The sequence below is a fragment of the Aquarana catesbeiana genome, linkage group LG02, assembly GCF_042186555.1.
Source record: "Aquarana catesbeiana isolate 2022-GZ linkage group LG02, ASM4218655v1, whole genome shotgun sequence".
Lineage (NCBI taxonomy): Eukaryota > Metazoa > Chordata > Amphibia > Anura > Ranidae > Aquarana > Aquarana catesbeiana.
The window spans coordinates 139,494,261-139,521,238 of record NC_133325.1 but is presented as its reverse complement, the minus strand read 5'-3'; the positions used below and the strand labels follow the sequence as shown (position 1 = coordinate 139,521,238).

The 26,978-nt window shown below is 42.6% G+C and overlaps 1 protein-coding gene across 1 annotated transcript; it reads left to right on the top strand.

Moving 5' to 3' along the window:
• The first annotated feature begins 20,374 nt into the window (after window positions 1-20,374).
• LOC141127251 (keratin, type II cytoskeletal cochleal-like) lies at window positions 20,375-26,026 on the top strand. Its single transcript, XM_073613531.1, has 9 exons — window positions 20,375-20,806; window positions 21,067-21,275; window positions 21,852-21,912; window positions 22,030-22,125; window positions 23,530-23,694; window positions 23,784-23,909; window positions 24,389-24,609; window positions 24,851-24,879; window positions 25,220-26,026. Exons 1-9 carry the CDS (start codon window positions 20,375-20,377, stop codon window positions 25,372-25,374), a joined length of 1,494 nt encoding a protein of 497 aa, XP_073469632.1. The 3' UTR covers window positions 25,375-26,026.
• Window positions 26,027-26,978: the final 952 nt, after the last annotated feature.

The window sequence follows — 26,978 nt, the reverse complement described above, 5'->3', positions numbered from 1 at the left end:
TAAAAACGGCCGTTTTTTCAGGAGCAGTGATTTTAATAATGCTTAAAGTCAATCAATAAAAGTGTAATATCCCTTTAAATTTCGTACCTGGGGGGTGTCTATAGTGTGCCTGTAAAGGGGCGCATGTTTCCTGTGTTTAGAACAGTCTGACAGCAAAATGACATTTTGAAGGAAAAAACTCATTTAAAACTACCCGCGGCTATTGCATTGCCGACAATACACATAGAAGTTCATTGATAAAAATGGCATGGGAATTCCCCAAAGGGGAACCCCGAACCAAAATTAAAAAAAAAAAATGACGTGGGAGTCCCCCTAAATTCCATACCAGGCCCTTCAGGTCTGGTATGGATATTAAGGGGAACCCCGGCCAAAATTTAAAAAAAAAAATGACGTGGGGTTCCCCCTAAATTCCATACCAGACCCTATGGATTTTAAGGGGAACCCCGCGCCAAAAAAAAAAAAAAAAAACGGCGTGGGGTCCCCCCAAAAATCCATACCAGACCTTTATCCGAGCACGCAACCTGGCAGGCCGCAGGAAAAGAGGGGGGGATGAGAGTGCGGCCCCCCCTCCCTCCTGAATCGTACCAGGCCACATGCCCTCAACATTGGGAGGGTGCTTTGGGGTAGCCCCCCAAAACACCTTGTCCCCATGTTGATGAGGACAAGGGCCTCATCCCCACAACCCTGGCCGGTGGTTGTGGGGGTCTGCGGGCGGGGGGCTTATCGGAATCTGGAAGCCCCCTTTAACAAGGTGACCCCCAGATCCCGGCCCCCCCCTGTGTGAAATGGTAAGGGGGTACATAAGTACCCCTACCATTTCACGAAAAAAGTGTCAAAAACGTTAAAAATGACAAGAGACAGTTTTTGACAATTCCTTTATTTAAATGCTTCTTTCTTCTATCTTCCTTCATCTTCTGGTTCTTCTGGTTCTTCTGGCTCTTCTGGTTCTTCCTCCGGCGTTCTCGTCCAGCATCTCCTCCGCGGCGTCTTCTATCTTCTTCTCCTCGGGCCGCTCCGCACCCATGGCATGGGGGGGAGGCTCCCGCTCTTCTCTTCTTCTTTTCTTCTCTTCTTCTCTTCTTCATTTTCTTCTCCGGGCCGCTCCGCAATCCATGCTGGCATGGAGGGAGGCTCCCGCTGTGTGACGGCGCTCCTCGTCTGACAGTTCTTAAATAACGGGGGGGGGGGGGGCGGGGCCACCCGGTGACCCCGCCCCCCTCTGACGCACGGTGACTTGACGGGACTTCCCTGTGACGTCACGGGGAATGCCACAGGGAAGTCCCGTCAAGTCACCGTGCGTCAGAGGGGGGCGGGGTCACCGGGTGGCCCCGCCCCCCCGTTATTTAAGAACTGTCAGACGAGGAGCGCCGTCACACAGCGGGAGCCTCCCTCCATGCCAGCATGGATTGCGGAGCGGCCCGGAGAAGAAAATGAAGAAGAGAAGAAGAGAAGAAAAGAAGAAGAGAAGAGCGGGAGCCTCCCCCCCATGCCATGGGTGCGGAGCGGCCCGAGGAGAAGAAGATAGAAGACGCCGCAGGGGAGATGCTGGATGAGAACGCCGGAGGAAGAACCAGAAGAGCCAGAAGAACCAGAAGATGAAGGAAGATAGAAGAAAGAAGAAGCATTTAAATAAAGGAATTGTCAAAAACTGTCTCTTGTCATTTTTAACATTTTTGACACTTTTTTCGTGAAATGGTAGGGGTACTTATGTACCCCCTTACCATTTCACACAGGGGGGGGCCGGGATCTGGGGGTCACCTTGTTAAAGGGGGCTTCCAGATTCCGATAAGCCCCCCGCCCGCAGACCCCCACAACCACCGGCCAGGGTTGTGGGGATGAGGCCCTTGTCCTCATCAACATGGGGACAAGGTGTTTTGGGGGGCTACCCCAAAGCACCCTCCCAATGTTGAGGGCATGTGGCCTGGTACGGTTCAGGAGGGAGGGGGGGCCGCACTCTCGTCCCCCCCTCTTTTCCTGCGGCCTGCCAGGTTGCGTGCTCGGATAAGGGTCTGGTATGGATTTTTGGGGGGACCCCACGCCGTTTTTTTTTTTTTTTTTGGCGCGGGGTTCCCCTTAAAATCCATACCAGACCTGAAGGGTCTGGTATGGAATTTAGGGGGAACCCCACGTCATTTTTTTTTTTTAATTTTGGCCAGGGTTCCCCTTAATATCCATACCAGACCTGAAGGGCCTGGTATGGAATTTAGGAGGACTCCCACGTCATTTTTTTTTTTTTAATTTTGGTTCGGGGTTCCCCTTTGGGGAATTCCCATGCCGTTTTTATCAATGAACTTCTATGTGTATTGTCGGCAATGCAATAGCCGCGAGTAGTTTTAAATGAGTTTTTTCCTTCAAAATGTCATTTTGCTGTCAGACTGTTCTAAACACAGGAAACATGCGCCCCTTTACAGGCATACTATAGACACCCCCCCAGGTACGAAATTTATAGGGATATTACACTTTTATTGTTTGACTTTAAGCATTATTAAAATCACTGCTCCTGAAAAAACGGCCGTTTTTAAAACTTTTTTTTGCATTGATCCATGTCCCCTGGGGCAGGACCCAGGTCCCCAAACACTTTTTATGACAATAACTTGCATATAAGCCTTTAAAATTAGCACTTTTGATTATTCATGTTCGTGTCCCATAGACTTTAACGGTGTTCGCGTGTTCGAACGAACATTTTTCCTGTTCGCATGTTCTGGTGCGAACCGAACAGGGGGGTGTTCGGCTCATCCCTAATTGGCAGCACTGGTGGGCACAGATTGGCAGCATTGGTGGGCACTGTTGGGATGCTGTCAGTGTGAGGAAAGGAAAGCCGATAACCAGCTTCTGTTTACATTGTGATCAACTGTGATTGGACACAGCTGATCAAGTGGTAAATAGCCGCTGATTGGCTGTTTACCTCAATCTGTGATCAGCAGTGTCCGAAGGACACTGTGATCACACAACGCACCGTCTAGGCGCCGCCTAGAAGTCTGAAAAAACGTAGTCGTGCTCACGAGTGCCTGTGGCGTAAGACTAAGTCTCAGAGAGATTTCAGCCAATATAAATCTGCCCTCCAAAACTACAATTCCAGCCTCCTTACTGCCAAGCAGACCTATTTTATCACTCTCATAAGCAACTTAGCAACTCCCCAACAACTCTTCTCTGCCTTCAACTCTCTACTTCTTCCTCCACCGCCTCCACCCTCCAACCCACTCACTGCCCTGGAGATCGGCAATCACTTCAAACAGAAGATTGATACAATTCGTGAGGAGATCTCTCCTGTTCCCATACCCTCCATGCTTTACACTTCATGCCCACAGGCGCAATCATTACTTCCCTCTTTCAACCCCACCACTATAGACGAGGTTGCTAAACTACTTGCTAATGTCCATCTTACCACCTGCACTCTGGATCCTGTTCCCTCACTAATGCTACGTTCACCCTCTGGCTCTATGCTACACTCTCTAACCCACATCTTCAATCTCTCCCTCTCTTCTGGCATCTTCCCCAACTCTCTAAAACATGCACTTGTCAGACCCATACATAAAAAGCCCTCACTGGACCCATCCAATCTTAACAACCTACGCCCCATTGCCTTGCTCCCCTTCTTATCCAAACTCCTCGAACGTCTGGTCTACAACCGACTGAGCATCCACCTCGCTGATAATAGACTTTATGATCCCCTTCAGTCTGGATTTCGTCTTCAACTGTCCACAGAAACTGCTTTCTTAAAATTAACAAATGATCTACTAACAGCCAAAACCAATCAACACTATTCTGTAATCCTACTCCTGGACCTCTCTGCTGTCTATGATACGGCTGACCACCCCCTCCTCCTCAAAAACTCCACGCCTTTGGTCTCCGTGACTACTCTTTGCTGGTTCTCTTCCTACTTATCCAACTGCACCTTTAGCGTTACCTACAACTCTACTTCCTCTTCTCCTCTTCCTTTCTCAGTTGGGGTCCCCCAAGGTTCTGTTCTTCGACCACTCTTATTTTCAATCTACACCTCCTCCCTGAGTCAGCTGATAGCCTCCCATGGCTTCCAATACCACCTCTATGCTGACGACACCCAAATCTATTTCTCTACCCCTCAGTTCACTCCCTCTGTCTCCTCACGTATCACTAATTTACTATCAGATATATCAGTCTGAATGTCACACCACTTCCTCAAACTCAATCTATCCAAAACCGAACTTATAATTTTTCCTCCCCCATACGCCCCTTCCCCTGATCTCTCTGTCAAAATTGATGGCACAACTATAAGCCCATCCCCACATGCCAAGGTTATAGGTGTAGTCCTGGACTCCGAACTCTCCTTTAAGCACCATGTCCAATCACTGTCCAAATCCTGCCACCTCAACCTCCGCAACATCTCCAAAATACGCCCCTTTCTAACCAATGACACAACAAAGCTCTTAATTCACTCGCTGGTCATCTCTCGCCTCGACCACTGCAACTCCCTTCTCATTGGCTTACCTCTACATAGTCTATCACCTCTTCAATCCATTATGAATGCTGCTGCCAGACTCATGCACCTTACCCTGAAAACCCTTCTCTTCAGAGAAGGCAACCCTACCCACACCTAACAACTAGGGATGAGCCGAACATCCCCCGGTTCGGTTCGCACCAGAACTTGTGAACACACCAAAACTTCGCACGAACATTAGAACCCCATTGAAGTCTATGGGACTCGAACGTTCAAAATCAAAAGTGCTAATTTTAAAGGCTAATTTGCATGATATTGTCCTAAAAAAGGGTTTGGGGACCCGGATCCTGCCCCAGGGGACATGTATCAATGCAAAAAAAAGTTTTAAAAACAGACAATTTTTCAGGAGCAGTGATTTTAATAATGCTTAAAGTCAAACAATAAAAGTGTAATATTCCTTTAAATTTCGTACCTGGGGGTGTCTATAGTATGCCTGTAAAGGGGCGCATGTTTCCCGTGTTTAGAAGAGTCTGACAGCAAAATGACATTTCAAAGGAAAAAAGCCATTTAAAACTACTCGCGGCTATTAATGAATTGCCAGTCCGACAATAAACATAAACGTTCATTGATAAAAACTGCATGGGATTTCCCCACAGGGGAACCCCGAACCAAAATAAAAAAAAAAAACTGGCGTGGGGGTCCCCCTATAGTCCATACCAGGCCCTTCAGGTCTGGTATGGATATTAAGGGGAACCCCGCGCCAAATTTTTTTTAAACAATGATGTAGGGGTCCCCCTCAAAATTCATATCAGACCCTTCAGGTCTGGTATGGATTTTAAGGGGAACCCCACACCAAAATATAAAAAAAATTGGCGTGGGGTCTCCCCAAATATCCATACCAGACCCTTATCCGAGCATGCAACCTGGCAGGCCGCAGGAAAAGAGGGGGATGAGAGAGCACCCCCCTCCTGAACTGTACCAGGCCACATGCCCTCAACAATGGGAGGGTGCTTTGGGGTAGCCCACCAAAGCACCTTGTCCCCATGTTGATGAGGACAAGGGCCCCATCCCCACAACCCTTGGCCGGTGGTTGTGGGGGTCTGCGGGTGGGGGGCTTGTCGGAATCTGGAAGCCCTCTTTAACAAGGGGACCCCCAGATCCTAGCCCCCCTTTCCTGCGGCCTGCCAGGTTGCATGCTCGGATAAGGGTCTGGTATGGATTTTTGGGGGGACCCCACGCCAATTTTTTTTTAAATTTTGGCACGGGGTTCTCCTTAAAATCCATACCAGACCAGAAGGGTCTGGTATGAATTTTGAGGGGGACCCCTACATCATTTTTTTTTTAATTTTTGGCGTGGGGTTCCCCTTAATATCCATACCAGACCAGAAGGGCCTGGTATGGAATTTAGGGGGACCCCCACGCCAGTTTTCTTTTTAATTTTGGTTCAGGGTTCCCCTGTGGGAAATTCCATGCAGTTTTTATCAATGAACTTTTATGTTTATTGTCGGACCAGCAATTCATTAATAGCCGCGAGTAGTTTTAAATTACTTTTTTTCCTTTGAAATGTCATTTTGCTGTCAGACTGTTCTAAACACAGGAAACATGTGCCCCTTTACAGGCATACTATAGACACCCCCCAGGTACAAAATTTAAAGGAATATTACACTTTTATTGTTTGACTTTAAGCATTATTAAAATCACTGCTCCCGAAAAAACGTTAGTTTTTAAAAAAATGTTTTGCATTGATACATGTCCCCTGGGGCAGGACCCAGGTCCCCAAACACTTTTTATGACAATACCATGCATATAAGCCTTTAAAATTAGCACTTTTGATTTCTCCCATAGACTTTTAAAGGGTGTTCCGCAGCTTTCGAATTTACCGCGAACACCCCAAATTGTTCGCTGTTCGGCACTGGCGAACAGCCGATGTTCGAGTCGAACATTAATTCAACTCGAACTCGAAGCTCATCCCTACTATCAACAACTGTTTTTTCATTTTCTCCATCAGCTCACCCCCCACAGTGATTACCTTTTGTTTCCACTTGACCCTCCCTTCTAGATTGTAAGCTCTAAGGAGCAGGGCCCTCTGATCCCTCCTGTATTGATTTGTATTGTAAGTGTACTGTCTGCCCTCATGTTGTAAAGCGCTGCATAAACTGGTGGCGCTATAAATCCTGCATAATAATAATAATATATGCAGCAGCGGGCCCATGGCGAGTGCGGTCACAGAAGGCCGTCATATGACAGCCTCCCAGAATTGGCCGTCTGCGCTGTAGCCATCATTCAGCTAGAGCACAGTCGGCAAGTGGTTAGGTAAATACAAAATATCTTTATAAATGTCAAATATTGAATGAAAATAGTATAAAAATTCACACACATATATACAGTAAATACCCTTCTTCCACTAATAAAAAAGACATCGGTTGAAACCATTTAACCTCTTTATTAGCAAAAAAAACCTGACAGGGGTTCTAGTTCTTCTCTGTATCCATCACACTGGATATCGCAGGAATAAAATACCGAATGGTTTCATGAGATAAATACTGCACATTTCCATGAAACACCAAATGTCTTATTTTGGTAGCGCTTTTTTGTGAATTGCAAAAACATTTTTGAAAAGCGCTATGAGCTATTTTTCTGCAAATTTTAAAGCAGAAAATTCCAGGAGTCCACTATAAGTAAAACATTAACAGAGTAACCAGTCACAGTTCAAAGCTATTGGTGGCACATCAGCTGTGTTCAACCACCCTGACCATACTTTCTCTTGTTGTGAGAACCCCACTTTGGTAAGTAACCTTTTCTAATCTAATGCCCCGTACACACGATCAGACTTTCCGACAACGTAACCATGGATTTTTGTTCGAAGGATGCTGGCTCCAAATTGTCTTGCATACACACGGTCACACAATAGTTGGCCAAAAATTGCAAAATTAGTGACGTACAAGACGTACGTGATATCTCCATTACGAACGCTAGTTATATCTCCGGCTCGTACTTGATTCCGAGCATGTGTGGACTTTTGTCCGATGGACTTGTGTACACACGATCGGAAAGTCCGACAACAAGAATTTGTTGGCGGAAAATTTGAGAACCTGCTAGTCAACATTTGTTGCCAAAAAGTCCGACAACAAATGTTCGATGGAGCATACACACGGTCGGACTTTCCGCCAATAAGCTCACATCCAACATTTGTTGTCAGAAAGTCCGATCGTGTGTACGGGGCATAAGGTAAATATTGACCTTTTTTTACCCACCTTTCAACAGTAGGAGGTGAGGATGATCACCTTCCTTTTTTATTTAAAGAAATTTGTATTGAGTACAAACAAAGAAGTATAAAAAGGTAGGTACTTAGATCATTTTCAGCAAATTTACGCACCCAACCGACATCAGTTGAAGGATGAGCCAAATGGCACACTTTCGGGTGAGTTGCGGCAGCAGAGGCTACAGATTTTGTACTAGATAGGCCTCAATAGTGCCACTCACTTTCACTCCCAATTAGGTATACTCTTTGACCCACTTTAGAGGTGTATCTATGCAGGGAACTGATGGGTGTAATGGGAATAGCACGGATTTATCCAAATGAATACAGATCCCGGATTATCGACTGAACTGACCAAAAAAGGGCCAATGCCATGCAAAGAGATGAAGAGGTGTCCACAAGATATAGCAAGGAGTCTTCGGCACACCGCGACAGCTTTTCTTCCATTGGTCCCACCACTATGCCTCTAACCCCTAGGTCTGTCCTTAGGAGAATGGTTCCAGGGCCAAGGCCCCAGGGACAGTGGACAGCCTTTACGCATGCCACGTCCTAGAGGAAAATATTCAGAGAGGCTGTCATTAGTACGAACTCGCGCCGAAGGGTTAACATAAAGTAGCTGCAACCAGGACAGAAACTAGGGTCCGAACCCAGATTTCGCCAGCACCGCCCATAAATAGCCCCACTCGACAGAGTCGAAGGCCTTTTCAGCGTCGAGGAAGGCCACCACTCCAGCTGTATTAGGAGCAGCCATAGCAATGTGAGTATAGAGCCGTCGAATGTTAATGCCTGTGCCACGTCCTGGCATAAATCCTGTCTGATCGGAATTAATCAGTGCTGTTATGACTGTATTTAACCGATTGGCTAGGATCTTGGATAGCAATTTGACATCTACATTTAAAAGGGAAATGGGGCGATGAACAGTTAGAGGGGCCCTTCCCTGGCTTAGGGATCACTACTATCACCACCTCACTCATGGAGTCAGGTAACTAGCTACTCCACCTCCAATGATCCCGCCAGTACTGCCTGTAATCTAGGGGCCATGTCTTCCGCATATGTCTTGTAGAATTCTACAGGGATATCATTAGGTCCCGGAGTCTTACCAGGCTATAACGTCACCAGAGCTCTTTGTATCTCTTTTGCAGTAATGGGTAAATCTAATTGATTATGGTAAGTCGAGGTGAGTACCGGGATATCTATAATCTCCAGGAAAGAGTTTAATTTGTCATTGTCATATATCACCCAGGAGCGGTATAGGGTATGATAATATGAGGCGAAGCACTGGTTTATCTCGGCAGAAGTAGAGAGGCAGGTTGCAGAGGAACTAAGGATATACGGGATTCTAATGCCTCCCGTCTGCTCCCTAGAGCACCAGGCCAGCAGTCTCACCTTCCTCTCCCCCTGCTCAAATATACGTGGAGCCTGGGTTGACACTCCAGTAGGTGTCCAACTCCACCTAAAATTGAGACCCCGCTGCCTCATCTGAAATCTAAAATCTAGAGAGCCTCCAGAGTTCGTCTGAGGGGCTAGTGGACACGTCCAGACTCAAAAACGATGGGCGTGATCCAATATACCCCTCTGCAAAATCCTGATGTCCCTGACTCTAGGCAGGACAGATCCCCCCGCATAAATTAGTGGAGTGATAATGGTGACCAACTCATGGATTTTTAAGGCTAATGCCCTGTACACACGGTCGGACATTGATCAGACATTCCGACAACAAAATCCATGGATTTTTTCCGACGGATGTTGGCTCAAACTTGTCTTGCATACACACGGTCGCACAAAGTTGTCGGAATTTTCGATCGCCAAGAACACGGTGACGTACACCACGTACGACAAGACTAGAAAAGGGCAGTTCTGAACCAAGCGCGGCACCCTTTGGGCTCCTTTTGCTAATCTCGTGTTAGTAAAAGTTTGGTGAGAGACGATTTGCGCTTTTTCAGACTCGTGGTTTTCAGATCATTTTCTGCTGTTCAGTTTGTGCTTGTGGGTTTGTATCTGCTCTTCAGTGCGTGCAGTCAGTTTGTATTGGATTATTTCAGGTCGCTCTTCACAGACCTTGCTGTTCTTCAGTGCGTTCTGTTACTTCGTTCTGAGCAGCCGACTGTTTTCTAGCCATGTTGCGTATACCTACTCCTCGTAGAGTTAGTGCTGTGCGGGGGCTTGGTGTTGGGGTCCTTATCTTGACACAAGTCCAGTCCATGAGCAGGGTGGGGAGGAGTTCATGGACCAAGAATTGGTTGCTTCAGCGTGACCAGTTCTGCCACATGCCTTTGCTCCGTGAGATCCGTGAGAATAATCCTTATGATTTTGGGAACTTTCTCAGGATGACGGACCTCGTATTTCACCGTTTGTTGGCTTTGCTGACCCCATATATCAGCAGGCAGGATACCTGCATGAGGCAAGCCATCACTCCGGAGCAGAGGCTAGTCGCCACCCTGCAGTACTTGGCGATGGGGAGAAGCCTGCAGGACTTGAAGTTCTCGTCGACAGGCATCTCCCCCCAGGCTCTGGGGGTCATTATCCCGGAGACCTGTTCTGCCATCATTCAGGTCCTGCAAAAGGACTATATTAAGGTAAGATTTTTATCCTTTAACATCACATTTTATTGTATATAATGTTTGCTAATGTATTGTATTTCTTTCCTCATTCCCTAATGACCATGATTGTAATATGCTGTGAATGTCCCCTTTGTCCTCATGCATGCTGGATTTTTATGTAATTTTTTTTTTTTTGTCCTTCATACATATTTGCCTTCACTTACCTCCCCAGCATGGTCTCCTGGCCCTATATTCACCTCATGTAGTCACTTAACAATGTATTTTATCAGCTCCATAGTAGTGCTTTACCCTAAATACCCCTTAAAATGTGTCAAAATGTGATTTGTGCTTTAAATTCAGGCAGAGTGCCAGAGGCTTTTTTTGGGTCCCCAAATCATTTGGAACCCTCCCTCCCCCAACTGCTAAGTCAGCTGATACCAATTCTCTATCTATCCTCAATCATCTATCTGCTGACTTTGCCAAACCCATACACACTATAGCCATCTCTTTTGTGGTCAGATTTATGGATGGATTCCCCAAAGCATGTAGTGCAAGGGCCTGCCTGTATACTTTCAAATGGTACTGTTTAAATTTTTGGTATACTATTATTATCTTGATAGGTAATAGCAGAATGTCCAAATATGCTAAAATGTGTACAGTGTGTATTTATATCTTTGTATTATGACACTTCTTACCTGTCCAGTGGACTGTCAATAGTGTAAGGAGGGGCTGGCCAAAGTAATACACATTATTTAGACATTCATCTCTCAATGAAGTGGAGAGGGTTACCTGTCCAAAATATCTCCCCCCACTAAAATGTTAGAAATGGCCCATGAGAGGGGGGGGATCTGATAGGTGAACCTTATACTTTGGTCTTTCAAAACTCCCGAAAATAAATGTTATACTGATGTTGGGCAAGAATGTTTGTGTCTAATGTGCTACCGGCTGGCCAGAGCCAGAAGAGTGGTGGAGAACACATTTGGAATCATGGCCAGCCGGTTCCGCCTATTTCTTACACCCATACACATGGCGGAGTACAAATTGAATCATATCATCCTGGCGTGCTGTGTTCTACACAACTTTTTAAGGCAAAATTCTGCCAGCTATGCTGCCTCAGTTGGGCCTGAGGCTAGAATTCATAATGAACTAACCCTGACGGCGCTTGAAATTGGCTGTCCTGGCTTGCTCCCCCTGAGTGCCCGTGACGTCCATCTCAGATACCTTGATTACTTTGCGGGTAGGGGGGCCATAAATATGCCAGACAATGTCTGAAACATTTTTAAAATAAACAAATCATTTTAACTACTAAAATCTTTGGTGACATTTACTGCTTGTGTTTCTTTTAACTGACCCTGACAGAAATGTGGTGAGTCCTGAAAATGACGTGATTGTGTAACATTACAAAGTACTGTTGGGTGTTATTTACTAAAGGCAAAGACACTTTGCACTACAAGTGCACTTGAAACTGCACTGAAACTGCACTTGTAATGCAAAGTGGATTTTCCCTTACGAAATAAACCCCAATTGTCACAGAAAACACCAATTTGAGCACAACAAAAGTTTGGGAGCGTTGAAACAATAATCCACACATTCTTGATTATCAGTCTTTTTAATACCAGCACAATCACATGTGCATTTAGAAAAGGTTTTTTAAAACAAACCAACATGTTTGTTGTATAACAATTTTTGGGTCACATTACTAAAAGTAGAAATGTCCATTTAAGGTAAAACAGGCATGTTTAAAACCAACAAGAAAGACACAGATCTGGAACTTACAAAGTTCAACTTTTAAAGAAATTGAAGGCAATATCAGACATGAGTATTTGTAAACTGTGTTTGATATTGCGTTCAGATGGGGTGAAGTCACTACTGGAAAAGCCAAATTTTGAAGATGCACACAAATTGCTGAATGTCAACACGTGCTAGCTGCCATCATGGGGGATCAATGGACGTGTTTTGGGGGTGCAACCCCTTCCTCCCAGCTACTTTATTATTGAGGAAGGTGTTGCACCCCCAAAATGCATACATTGATCTCCCGTGATGGCAGATAGCACATGTTGACACACTGTGTGCTTCTTCAAAATTTGGCTTTTCTCGAATATGTTAAAAAATTTTAGAAATTTTTCCATCCCAAAAAACACAAAAAAGGGAAGGGATTTGGAGGGGTTTTAAACTCTCCCTAAAACATCAATGATGTTCTTCATTTTTTGTTGAACATCATTGATGTTTTTCTGGATGTTTTCCAAGTCCCTATTACACCCCATGATCTCCCCGATCAGGATCTGTGCACTTTCAGAGGTGAAATGACCTGGATCCACAACATCACGATCACCTAAAAACATAGAAACAAAAACACACCATGTATTATAAATATGCCGACATCCATCTCTTACCTGAGCCTGTGGTCGCAGACACTCACCTGTTGTGGTGACAATTTCCACCACATCTCCTTCCTCCTCCTCCTCCTGTTGTCTTTGGGGGGGTCTCCACTTCTTCCCGAGGTGGGGGGTCTGTGGTCTCCTCGGATGAGGGGTGTCCTCCGAGTCTTTTCCCCCCTATGTAAAAAAAAAATCGGTATACTTAGCACACAGATATTTGATGGCAGAAATCGGAATATGAAACATTGCTTGGAAGTGGGGTACAATTGTCTCTTTTGTCAGAGTTCCAAGATGATGAAAAATGTTTGTCCTTTGTCAAGCTTGAATACTTACCTGTTTTGTACAAGCTTCACAGATGGAGTCACCCCTATAGTATACACTGGAGCACCTGTGTGGGGCCCCCTAATAAAAAGGGCATTCTTGTGTCCCACACTAGTGCTCCAGCGTCCAGATGTGTAAACAGCTGCTAAGTGTCCTCTCCTTACACAGAATCTAGTTTGCATTACATTCTAGCTACAAACCCATCTACACAACAAAATTATTTTAAGAGAAGTAGGCCTTAAAAAATGTATTCAAATGCATATGGCCAAAACAATGGTGTTTTCTAGCCCGAACAAACAATGTTTCATACGAACGAATAATGTGCCCATGAACATGAAAGTTGCCATTTTAAACTGTACAACAGTTAAGAAAAGCACATGGAGCAGCACGAACGTAATAAAAATAAAGAATAGGAACACAGCACAACTACTTACTTTTTTGCAGCACTCTCCTGATCCTTCTGTACTGCTCATGCTCCCTGATTTTGAGGTCCGACCACCGCTTCTTGAGCTGATCCTTGGATCGTCCTACCCCGAAATTCCGGTGCAGACTCTTGACCACTTTCACCATGATCTTGGCCTTTCTGACATTGGGGTTGGGGTAAGGTCCATACTTCCCTTCATAGTCGACCTTTTTCAGGATGTCGACCATCTCCACCATCTCCACAAAGGACATATTTGATGCCTTAAATCATCTCCTTCTGGATCGGGACGTTTCAGGCTCCGGGCTTTCCTCCTCCTCATTGGTGTAATTATCAGACACCTGCTCTGTCTCTGCCATGTGCTCTTCCCCACTGCGACGAACGAGAAGGGGCGGGGAATAGACTAGAAAGAACGTCAGGGGCCGGCGAAGTTTCACGCATGTGCAGTGTGTATAAAGTGTAACACGCATGCGTAGTATGTACGATCTGTGAGTGGAGGAAGGAGTAACGGAGGCGCCGATCGTGATAACGAAGGTAAGATTTACAATTGGGCCTATACTGCTTCTAGATTGAGGCCTGTATTTGGACAAGTTTAGAAGACTTTAGGCTGACATTAGGGTTTGTCTTGTGTTGTGTCTTGCAGTTAAAATGGACATCTTGAAGGATCATGACTTTATGCCAATCTTCATAGATTTGTTCAGGGAGCTGCTCTGTCTGTGGCAGATAAACCACCCTGAATATAAGAACTAAACAAAGAGGAAGGCAGCGCTGGATAATTTGCTGCAATTTGTGAAGTCGTGATCCCCACGGCAGACATCACCTATTTGAAGATCCTAATTGGTGGCCTGAGGAGCACTTATCTAAGGGAGCACAAGAAGGTCCAGGATTCCCAGAGATCAGGAGCAACAGATGACATTTATGTCCCCAGGCTGTGGTACTATGACAGGATGCATTTCTTGGCAGGTCAGACTGAACCCAGGCCAGCACTCTCCACTCTTCCTTCCACGCTTCCTTCCCCCCCAGCTGAGGCTTCTGATGTCCAACCTGGGCCTTCCAGGCAGCAACATGTGGAGGAGCCCAGCTGGAGCCAGGTATAGCATTCTTCTAAATATTTCTGGTTGTCCAATCAATGATGTTAAATATATGTTAGTTTGGAGTACTAATTTCTGATTGTGATTGATGAAGCAAAAGCTAAAACCATGTCCCTTTTACATACACAGGGAAGTCTCAGCCAGGAGGTGGCCGGGCCAAGCAGGCTGCCTGATACCCAGGTCCCTACCCTCCGCCTTCAAAGACAAAGTGGCAGGAAGAGGAGTAACCTGGAGGTGGCTGCCATAGGCCTATTTTGGAAGGCTACTGAGGCGTGGAGGAGGACTTTGCTGCCATAACTGCATGCAAAATGATGCAGATGGAGGAGGGCCAACGACTCCTATGTGAGTTTTTAATTTTGGAAGCTCTAAATAAGGGGTTGAGGGGCCAACTCACATTTGTCACCTCACCCATAGTCCTCCTCCTCCTCCAGGTCCTCCTCCTTCTCCTCCTCCAGGTCCTACTCCTCCTCCTGCCACACCTCCAACACCAGAGCCACAGCCGGGAAGGAAGCATGGAAGGAAGACCAGAGAGTGATGGCCCTGGGTTCAGTCTGGTCTGGCAAAATATGCAGCCTCTTGTAGTACCACAGCCTGGGAACATACATGTCATCTGCTGCTTTCATGATCTCTGGGACTTCTGGACCAGACTGCACTCCCTTACATATGGACTCCTCAGGCCACCAATTTTGATGTAAAATAATTGAGGGGGGGGTCAAAGGCTTTGCCAATTTATGATGTTTCTCCAGCATTGCCTCCCTCTTTGTTTGGTTCTGAGCCCTTAATAAAGGAATTTTTGTTTCAATTATACTCGCCTATGTGTGTTTTCATTCAAAAAGGACAGTTTGTGAGTATTCAGGTTTCATATTCTGGAGTAAAAACAAAAACAAAAAACAAAAAAAGATCAGCCTTGAAAAAAAGACAAACCAAAAAAATAATAATATATATCTTTTTTGTCAGATGTGACGAATCAAAATATATTGAGGGAATCACAATAAATTATAAAGAAAGAAGTTTGTGAGAAGTCTGTGTGAATATGAGCAGCAAAACTACTTCATTCTTCTCACATTATAAAGAAGAAGAGAGTGCGCTGTATTAAACAATTTTAAACATTGCCGCCTGACTAAAGTGCTCTATCCATTCCGAACGCTAATTTTACCAGACTGAGCTGTTCCGTCTTCTTCTGAGCATGCGTGCCACTTTGTGCGTCGGAATTGTCCACACAAGGTCGGAATTGACGTGATCGGATTTTGTTGTCGGAAAATTTTATAGCCTGCTCTCAAACTTTGTGTATCGGAAAATCCGATGGAAAATGTCCGATGGAGCCCACACATGGTTGGAATTTCCGACAACAAGCTCCGATCGCACATTTTCCGTCAGAAAGTCCGACCATGTGTACAGGGCATAAGAGTTCTGCTACCTATTAAATGTGTCACCTGTGGCACACAAATATGGGGATTATGAGACTTTACAATATCCTTAAGAACCGGTGTAAACACATGGGAAGTAACAGGGGAAAAAGAAACAAGGGCTTGGATCAAAGTTATTCGTGACCACAAGACCTCCTTGGCACATTTGGGGACATCATCAGCAAATCTTCACTGGTGTACAAATCCTAGGAGGGTTATTGATAGAAGTGTAGGCAATCAGCTTTCAACCCCGGAGGCAGATAAATAAAGAACAGCAAATGGTTGCCATTTTGTAACCCTGGCTTGGCAGGGAAAAGCATGCTATATTTGAATCCCTTTTCATGCAGCTTGACTCGGACCTGGTCAAAGGATTTCCATTGGCGTTGAGCTTCCACAGTGTAGTCTGGGAATATAGGCAGTTTCACATTTTTGTATTTCAACTCGCCTTGGTTGTGGGCCTTGTGGAGCACTGTATCCTGTGCGGTAACTTGAATATGAATACGTGCGCCTGGGCCCCCCGGAGGGCCTCTAGCCGCCAACATGAGGTGGGCCCGTTCAATTGAAAAGTGGGCTCTGGGTAGTAGAGAAGGAAGGAGGCACTCTGCAAATGCCACAGGATCCGACCCCTCAGCTCCCTCAGGCAATCCGAATATTGCGACAGTCGCGGTTTTCTGCATCTTCCGCCCTGGCCTCCAGATGCTTTACCTTTATCTTTAAGGTTTGATTGTCAGCATCGTGATCCTGCTGGGTATCCTCAGCTCCAGACACCCTCTTCTCCACCTCTGTAACCTGGTCGATCCAAATCGATCCATGTCTTGATGGATAAGCCCGACATCTGCTTGTACCAGGTCGATTTGAGAAGTAAGAGTTGTCTGGCATGTGGCGATAGCCCGCATGAGTGTGTCAAAGCGAGCTTCCGCAGGAAAAGCCTCGCCACCCACAGGAGAGTCTATCTGAGTCTCCATGTCTTTGGTGGGAAGACAGGAAGACCCAGGCACGGCTAGAGTACTTTCGGCGTCATTTTGGGCTGGCGCTTCTGTCCCTTGTCATCGCCTGGAAAAGTGGGAGAGGGTCGGTTGTATGGATCACCTAAAATGGATCACCTAAAATGAAGGTTCCTACACCAGGGTTATGGACTGGATAGACTGCTGGAGCTCCTCTACAACACGTCTGCTCCCAGCGCTATCTTGGACACTCCCCTGATAACCACTTCCTAACTAGGAGTTTCCTGGCTAAGAATAAAAGTCAGCTAACTGCTTAGATTAGTAGATGATTATCATCCCTAAAGAAAAAAAAAAACATGGATTAAGGGGGTATTATGAATATGTATGCTGAAGACATCATTAATGTTGTCCTGCCAGTTTCATATACTGTGAATATGCATACATACAATGTAAAAACATATAAAATCATGCGTGAACCTTAACGTGGTTGTAAAGTCAGAAGGTTTTTTATCTTAATGCATTCTTTGCATTCAAACTGCTTGCTGTGAGGGCACTAGACAGGAGGGGAGGGCCAGGAGAGTGGAAGAGGGACCCAAGAAGAGGCTCTGGCCTGTTCTGTGCAAAACCATTACACAGAGCAAATAAGTATAACATTGTTATTTTTAGAGAAAAAAAAATAGACTTTACAATCACTTTAAATAAATGAACCATTTCAATGCACCCATACTTCCTTGGTTTGAAGTACCAAAAATTTCAGCAAGCCATGGACTTCTCTGTAAAAGCGATCACTTCTGCGAGGCATGGGAGGGGCCCCCCTGCTGCCGCCCACTGCCTTTGGGAGCCCAGGGTCATCACTGCTCGATGTGCTGAGGGGAAGAAGGCACATCTGTGATGAAGGGAACTGGAAGAGCTGAGGATTTTGTCATTTCTGGTTTTGGTTTGTTGTGTACAAGCCATTACTGGCTTGTATAACATCTGATCAAACCAATCTCAGTTTGATCAGATGCTCTGGAGGCCAGAGGAAAGATCTGAGGTCTAATATACTCCAGATCTCTCCATAAAGATGACATGTCATGGCCCATGCTATCACGAGGGATGTTGCTCATCCCCAGTGATAGCAATAAAGTTAATTTACAAAAATTAAAGGGACAGTGTAAAAAAAAAAGTTTTAACTAAAATAAAATAAAATACAGCTTTTAAAAGCAAGCCTGTTACCCCTCGCTAATGCACAAATGCGAATAGATATGTACACATATGTAAACAATGATCACACCATGCATGTAACATCAGAGCAAGAGCAATACAGTAAATAAGAATTGGTGCAAAAGAGATTTGAGACATAAAGTTCATACATATACACAGAAAAGATCTTCATCCACCATCTGATTGTGTTAAACAAAATCACAGCCAAATGTGCCACCACTTATAGGAAAGCAATTCACCCTCTTATTTGAAACAACGTGAGATAGGGGGCGCTAGTTAAATCACCCATACTGATAAACCATACAAAAAGAATTTTTTTTTTCCTAAAGACGTAATCACGAAACGTACGTCGAGGCGGTACCTGGTCACGTTTGTCCTATGCCATATCCGGGTTACTGGTTGTCTACTGTAATCGGTGGAACGCACGCCCTCCACGGAGGTGGACGCGGTATAGATCCAGCATATCCATATGAGACAAGCTAGCGTATCTAAGTGTGACAAGCCAGCAGCCCCAGTGCCGGGTAGGCACTTTTTAATGTAAGGAGCTACTTGGCTGTTCTTTTTTATCTATATGTTTTAATTAAATAGTATCACGCTATGGATGTCTTTTGATTGTTTTGCATATGCTGCCCTATACTCTGAGTAAGAGGGTTCCATGTACATCTCCAAGCCATACTTATATGCAAGCATTAACCTGCCAAAGCGTTATTTGACTTTCTTTTTAAGTAAAGAAGTCAAATACATCTGGTAAGCAGCCCTTCCATATGCTCACGTTGGGTGTTGTTATTGATGTGGTGAAGGATTATTCACTATCAAGTCTAGAAAATAAGATCACCTTGCAACAATTATCTGCAATTGAAACATCCCGTTTTTTCTTTTTTCCTGGGACTGCGATTTTTTCAGGACTTGTTTAATCGTTCAGTTTTATTTTTATTAAGATTCCTACCACAAGAATTTTGCACTGAGGTTCTCACATGACCTAATATGGTTTAACTATGCCTATTAAAAAAAAAAAATAATTTTCGTATGATTTATCATTATGGGTGATTTACCTAGCGCCCCCTATCTCACATTGTTTTTTATCTAGGAGTGTCCATCACTTTTCAGGGGAGCAGCTCATTTGAATTTTTATTTTTATATATTTAATAGTGGTGCGGAGTTTATTTTCACATTTTTTGCACCCTCTTATTTGACCCCCAAATAAGGAAGGCCAAATAGCACTTAGAATAATTAATTCTACAAGCATTGGTCTACTCTTGACTCAGCCTTGCTGGGTCATCAAATCTCCTGGGCCAAAACCAGCATACATATCCAAGGGAATAAAACAAAATCCTGGGTGGGGAGGTCATTGGAATTTAAAGTAAAACTGTACTTTGCCCACATAGAGCAAAGAGATTGACTTTAAAGCCCGGCTTCAGGCAAAAAAAACATTTTCCCATGCAGTGGGACTGTGCCCGCACTGCTTGGGACAACTGCTTGTTTTTATCTAGGGGATCCTCTGCTTCACTGGCAAACGGTGCTCCCCAACAATGGAAGGTCCACCGCACAAGACTGTTAAGGCTCAGGGGGGCAGGAGCCACAGGGACTGGTCTTGTGCAGGGGGAATTGAAGGATTGGGTAAGTATGTCTCTGTTCTCCAATTCCCAAGATGAGCAGTCGACCTGTGCAGTGAAGGCACAGCCCCACTGCATGGAAAGCTTTTTTTTCTTGCCCAGAGTTCAGCTTCAATTTAGTCCTTCCCAGCAGAAAATACTTAACTCTTGCAACCGCATCACTTCGATAACTTACGTAGCCATATGGTTACACATGGTTAGGAATGGAAAGGCCTAGTAAAGTCACCTTGAGTGAGTCCCCTGCCCGTACATTCCTGGAAATAACAGGTATATATCTCTCAGCTACTGATATATAATGGAGCAGTAGGGGAGCAGCGTAAAGTTAGTTAAACTGCTCTCAAGGGCTGTTTTAAATTAAACCTGTTGCAATTCCCTGAATTGGCTACAAAATGAATTGTTTTACCTTCATAGCTAATTAAAAGCTTTTACACATCTAGCATTAATATATTTAAAACACCCTCCTCTAGTAATGCTATTCTTGATCAAGACATGTTTAAATGGGCTTTATATTTGTTTTGATATTGCTTACTGCTTCTACTGATGTTTTTATATTAACAGTAAAGGTACGCTATAACATATGCCATGACTGTTTTATTTCTCATGAAACAAGGAGGATCTGATGCTACCTAGCTGGAATCATAAGATGTAATAACAGGCTATGATTATTTTACTACACCCACTTCAGGTATAAAAAGGACCAGGCATCTGTTCAAAAACACATCCTTGGGATCTCAAAGCTCCAAACAGACTGCACTTTACATCCTCTGTGCGAAGATACATTATGTCTCATCATTCCACCATGGCTTTGTCTGGACACAAGCACTTCAGCTCCTGCTCTGTGGCCTTACCCAAACATTCTTCACACAGCATCTTATCACATTCTCCTAAGCATTCTGGTCATGCCCACAAGATAAAGCATTCCTTTACCAGTGCAAGTGCTCATAATATTGGATCAAAAGGACATAAAATATCAGTTAGCAGCTATCATTCAGGAAAAAGTGGTCACGGACATGGTCATGGATCTGGATTTGGTTTTGTTGGGCTTGGTCATGGATTTGGAGGACAATCTGGAGGAATCACCCCTGTAACTGTTAACCAGGGCCTATTGGCTCCTTTTAATTTGGAGATCGACCCAAGTATTCAAAGAGTGAGGACTGAAGAGAAAAACCAAATTAAAGGTCTCAACGATAAGTTTGCCACCTTTATTGACAAGGTAAAACTTTTTTTTTCACTAATCATAATGATTTTGTGTCTTACTCAATATCTATAAATAAACAATTTTTAACACACCTTGGTTGCTGGGCTTTGAATGAGAGTTGTCTACTGATGATCTGAGAGGGCACATTGACAGAACTATATTAGGGTCAGAAAACATGCTGAGAACACCATTCTTGCCATGTCAATTTAAGATTAAATGTGATTCTAACGTAGGAAGCATAGGTTACAAAATTCTGTCTGTTTTGTTTGATTCAGGTAAGATTCCTTGAACAACAGAACAAGATGTTGGAAACCAAATGGGCTCTTCTCCAAGAGCAGAAGACAGCCAGGTGCCAGATTGAACCGCTTTTTGAGGCTTTTATTAGCAATCTCAGAAGGCAACTGGAGAGTCTGGAATGTGAGAGGGCACGTCTGGAGGCTGAGAAGAACAGCATGGAAGGAACTGTAGAAGAACTGAAAAGAAGGTGTGTCACAGAGTAAAATATAAGTCTTACAATGCTAAAAGTTACCAAAATACATATTCTATCTCCTAGAAGGTGTAAGTTTAAACATCACAATACAGCATTAGTGAACAAAATAATACAATTTTAAATAAGATTAAGTGATTATTTAAATATGTCCTACGGACTACCTAGACTTACTTTACTGCACATATCCATTTCAAACAGACACCCTTTTAAGGTCTGATCATTTGAACTGTCCCAGCAAGGTAGAAAACTTGGAGTTCTGCATAGTATTTAATAACTGAGTAGCACATACTAGCAATAAAGCAGCCCCATTATGCACATAGATAAACGCAAACACTGTCAACCCACTAGTCCATGTCTAACTTGGAGAGTTTTGTTATACCTAAAGTAAATTACATTAAGACATGGCTACTGAGCACCTTCTTGACTGTCTCATTCCTTGAGAGGTGTTGATTTAAATAACAACTTGCTACACAGTTTGTACATGCACTCAGTGTTTGCATACTATCCTCTATGCAAAATACACATTCAATATAGCTAGGGATGATCTTACCAAATTTGATTTCACTGCAGGTATGAAGATGAGGTCAACAGAAGAACAGCAGCAGAGAATGAATTTGTATCTCTGAAGAGAGTAAGTGCTAAATATTCACTCTTGGCAATCTTGGTAACAAACAAAACTAGAAGCATACATAAGCTAGAAGCATGTATTTCTTCAGAAGGAGCTTATTGTTTGACATTTTTATTGTAGGATGTCGATGCTGCTTTCATGAACAAAGCTGAGCTGCAGGCAAAAGCAGACTCCCTGACTGATGAGATCAACTTCCTCAGGACTCTTTATGATGCGGTAAAACAAACAATATTTTTTCTAAATTCATATTTACACATATTGTACTACTTGCACACCTCACAAAATGTGTCACTTATATTATTTCATATTACAATACAAAACCCTTTTATTTAAACGTGAACTTTTAATTTATTCTTCTGCAGCCTTGATTTTACACACATATTCACATTTTCAGGTGGTAGTAGAACTTCTTTCAGATTTGTATTGCTATCTTTTTGTTATTATTAGAGTTTTATTGTTATCTGTGTACATTTTTTTTTTCTTACTTCCTTCTCCATTTACTGTTTTGACTAATACATAAAGTGATATGAAATCGAAAATTTTGACATTGCCAATAGAACAGATGTTAAATGGCAGTCTGCCACTAGGAACACCTGTCCTCCTGACAATTTAGATATGCAAGATCTCTCCTTAATCCTGTCATATTTCAAGTTTGAGGAGCACTCCACAGGAAAAAACACAGGCAGAAATAAATATCCGATTGAGGTTACAAAGCGTATGTGTTATTTTTTACAGTTAATAAATATGAAAAAAGACGCAGGTTCATCCAGTTCAACCCGATGTGTGAGTGTGTGTGTGTTTTTTTTATTGTCTATCAATTCCCATAGACCTGAATATTCTGCTTCCTGAGGATGACCTCTAAAGGTTTTTTTTTTTAAGTTACTGACCCTCTAAGCTAGAACCCTTTCCTTAATCTAAGATCAAACCTGTTTTTTTCTAACCTCAAATTAGACCATGTGTCCTCTTCGTGGATCTTAGACTAAACAGTTTATTACAGTTAGTGAAGTCACCTTTTATATATTTGTGCATTGTAGTCATATCTCCTCTAAAGAGCCTTTTCTCTAGAGTGAATAACTGTAGTCTATGTAAATGATTCTCATAATGATTCTCATGAGGAACCCTTCTCTAATTGTCTGATGTTCTACATAAGCATAACTGGGCTGTCTGTTGCTAAATAGAATACTGAAATGGAGATGAGCGGATGTTGTGTGACAGCAGAAGCACATACATACTTACACAAGAGTGAACTATTCATCATTACAGGGAATGGCTCAGTCTTCATAAGGAGAACACCTGCTTGTTTTTGACACCTGAGGAGTGGCCATCCCTTTATTTTGCTCAGGGGAGAACTGATGTAAATACATAGGCCTGGAATTGGGCAAGTGCTCTGGGCTAATTATCAAAAACGTATAGTGAGATATTGCGTGCATCTCAATAGAACCATCTTATTAAAAAGAACTAGTAAAGCCAGAAATGCAAAAGCTTCACCTTAATAAAATAAGTTGTCTTCTGAATATAGTAAACTGAAACTTTACTGCTTCATCTCAGATACTGTAGTTTGGAGATCATCATTACATCATTGTTGAATTAATCAAACTAATATGGTATTAATTGTTGCAGGAGATTGGTCAGCTCCAGGCTCAGATCTCAGATACTTCAGTAATAGTTTCCATGGATAACAGCCGAGATCTGGACATGGGCAGTATCATTGCTGAGGTCAGAGCTCAGTATGAGGAAATTGCAAGCAGGAGCAGAGCTGAGGCCGAAGCCATGTACCAGTCACGGGTGAGTCTGGCACTTTATCTGTTCTTCTTCTATACAAATCAACCATCAAAGTAGACTGATTTATTCATTATTTACTCTTTTGCAATCAGTTTGAAGACCTGAGAACAGCAGCAGGAAGGAACGGCAATGATCTGCAGAACAGTAAAAATGAGATTGCTGAACTCAATCGAACAATTCAGAGACTTAAAGGAGAAATTGAGTGCGCCAAATCTCAGGTATATAATGTTATTTTAACAACTGTTGTCTCCCTTATATGTTGTTATATCATATAAAGTTTACTGTACTTTTGGTATATTGTCATTTTATTATAACTTGGTGATTTAGTATACTGTACAGTATTTTCCATGAGTTAAAGCTGAGCTCCAGGCAGATATAAAAAAGCACAAACGACCAAATATGCATTTATAATAATAATAATAATAATAATAATAATAATAATAATAATAATAATAAAGCTTAGCATATTTTTTTAGATGCAAGTAGTGTTGACACCTGTATTTGACTTAATATGAGCTTTTGCCCCTGTACCAGAGTAGAGGGAGGGCAGTACTAAAAGTCAAACAAGTGTCCTGCAGTGTAATGACAAGAGGAGAGAGCTGAGAGATAATTTTATCAGTCTGTGAGAAGTGAGTTCTATTAACTTTTACAAAAAAAAGAAAAATCTTGAAAAAAGTACTACCTTCTCTTCTTCCAGCGTGCTGCACTTGAAGCTGCCATCAGTGAAGCTGAAGAACGTGGTGAAGCTGCTGTTAGGGATGCCAAAAATAAGCTGGCTGAGCTGGAGGCTGCTCTACAGAAGGCTAAGCAGGACATGGCTCGCCAACTGAGAGAATACCAGGAACTGATGAATGTCAAACTGGCTTTGGATATTGAGATCGCCACTTATAAGAAGATGCTGGAGGGAGAGGAGCACAGGTGAGTGTGATATTTCTTAGCATGGGACTCTTCTAAAAATATAGCAGTGTAATGCAATGGAAAAGTGAAAAACTACACATACCAACGATACAAAGAAACCATGTAACACTTGATACATATTTGCATTTAATGTATGAAATAATAGTACACATTTTAAAAAGGGGTCATTGTATTTTTTATCTTCATTGTACCATTATCAAAGTACTTTAGATGTTAATCCTGTTTATTTATTTTTTTCCAGATTGGGTTCTGACAACCATGTTAATGTTTGTAAGTAACCTGATAAGTCAATATTCATTATTTTTGAGGATTTAAACTATACACAGCATTATATTAAAAAGTAATTAGTAATTAGTAATTTACACAGAAATGCATATGCCCATTTGTTTTCATAAATGTGTAAGCAAACTGAATTATGACTTGGTTAGTGTAATAGCTTTGGAGCTGGAATTTAATGTCAAAATTATATTTCTACAAAATACGGTAAATGGTGTCATACTAATGATAGATTTGGATATTACACCCACATTATTCTATTGAACGCAGAATGCTAGCCTAGGAAGCTTTTAAGAGCAATTCTAAGACTAAGGGGCTATCTACTTTTTTCTAGCTGTTCTTCACTCCAGCACTGGAGGAAAACATCATTCAGGGGGACACTATGGAGGACACCATGGAGGACACCATCATAATCACAATGGAGGATTCAGCTCAGGCAGCCATGTCACCAAAATGAAGCACCATTCTAGCCATGGGCACCACTGCTAAAGGATGCAACTTCTATTTACCAAGCATGCTTAAAGGACCAATAAACCTAAAATAAAGTAGGCTTACATTAAAACAATGGAAAACATATGTTACATATTTTAATTAATTTAGAAGCATATGCAAACTGAACAATAGAGATAAAGCTATGATTGTGGGGTAAATGTTTTCCGGTACAGCTGAAATTCTGCTCAGTAATCCCACTGAAAGACAGAGCAGACAGCCTCTCCCTAGCCTTAAATGGCCAATAGCACAGAGCTGTACTATACCCTCAAACATATAACAAAATCCAACACATTCTTACACAATGATTCATTCAGACTTTAAACATTTACATTTATCTCTATATACTTTTATGTAAGCCAACTTTTGTTTAATGGTCCTGTAAGCCTCATATATATATATATATATATATATATATATATATATATATATATATATATATATATAAATTATTGCATATACAAATAAACCTCTACTCTCTTTTGCCACTATTATGTATGCTTATATATTTAAATATTACAAACCTAAAGATCATTTAAAAAATGGATAGTAAAGACAGTGCAGCTTATTCCCCAAATTGCTTAGCAGTCTACAGCAAAGAAAATTGAAACCTTACTTTTATTAATATTGATCCTAATAAAAAGATCAACAGAACTGCAGATAAATATAAAGCTGGGTGAACTTAGTATAGAAGTTAGAATAGAATGTGTTAGCAAAAATCCTTATTTTAATTTCGCTTTCACATGGTTGAGTATTTAAAGTGAAAGGTTCACTTTATTTACTATCATTCATTTGGTAAGTGAACAACCACTACATATTTAGTTGATCAATACTGCTGCATACGTGTTGTGAAAGCTCTAAACATAGGTTAAATAAAGTTCTAATAAATATAAAAAGCTAGCTATTGAAATTCCATTTCTGATATATGGGTGCTTAAGGAGTAGCTCTTTTTAGCTCCCAAATATAGTCCAACCATAATGCAGAGGTGGGCTGCCTATTGGGCAGTTAAATGGTACCAGGTGACCCTCAGAATACGACTGGTTTGCTGCATGGTCTACCATGGGTCTGCTAATCGTATTCTGGAGATCACCAAGTACTCACTAACTGCTGGACATGTAATCCACTGCTGCTTCATGCAAGTACAGCTAGGCAGTGACACCCCAAGTCACAAGGGACCATGTGGTATATCTGTGTTTCATTTAGGGTAATTTAAGTTTGTATCCCATATGTGAGTCAGGCTGTGTAGTAGCCTACAAGATCACAAAAAGCTTAAAAAAAACTCTGTACAAAAGACAAGGGAAATACCTTTCAGCCTCTTTAGGGATTTTCATTCCTGCGGTATAATTAATAATTACCTACATAAAGAGAAATCCAACACAGAGAACATATTCAATTTACAAAAATATCAGTCAGTCTTCCATGAGGGACTTTATGGCAGAGGTTCCTAACAAATTAGGGACATGATGTATAGGGTGGCAAAGCATTGCGGGAATGGGATTTGCTATGTGATAAATAGGCATATACATAGTTGATATGTATATATCTTGGTTATGCAACACAGATTGTTTAAAAGTAAGCATTGTATAACAAAAGAATAAGAAGAC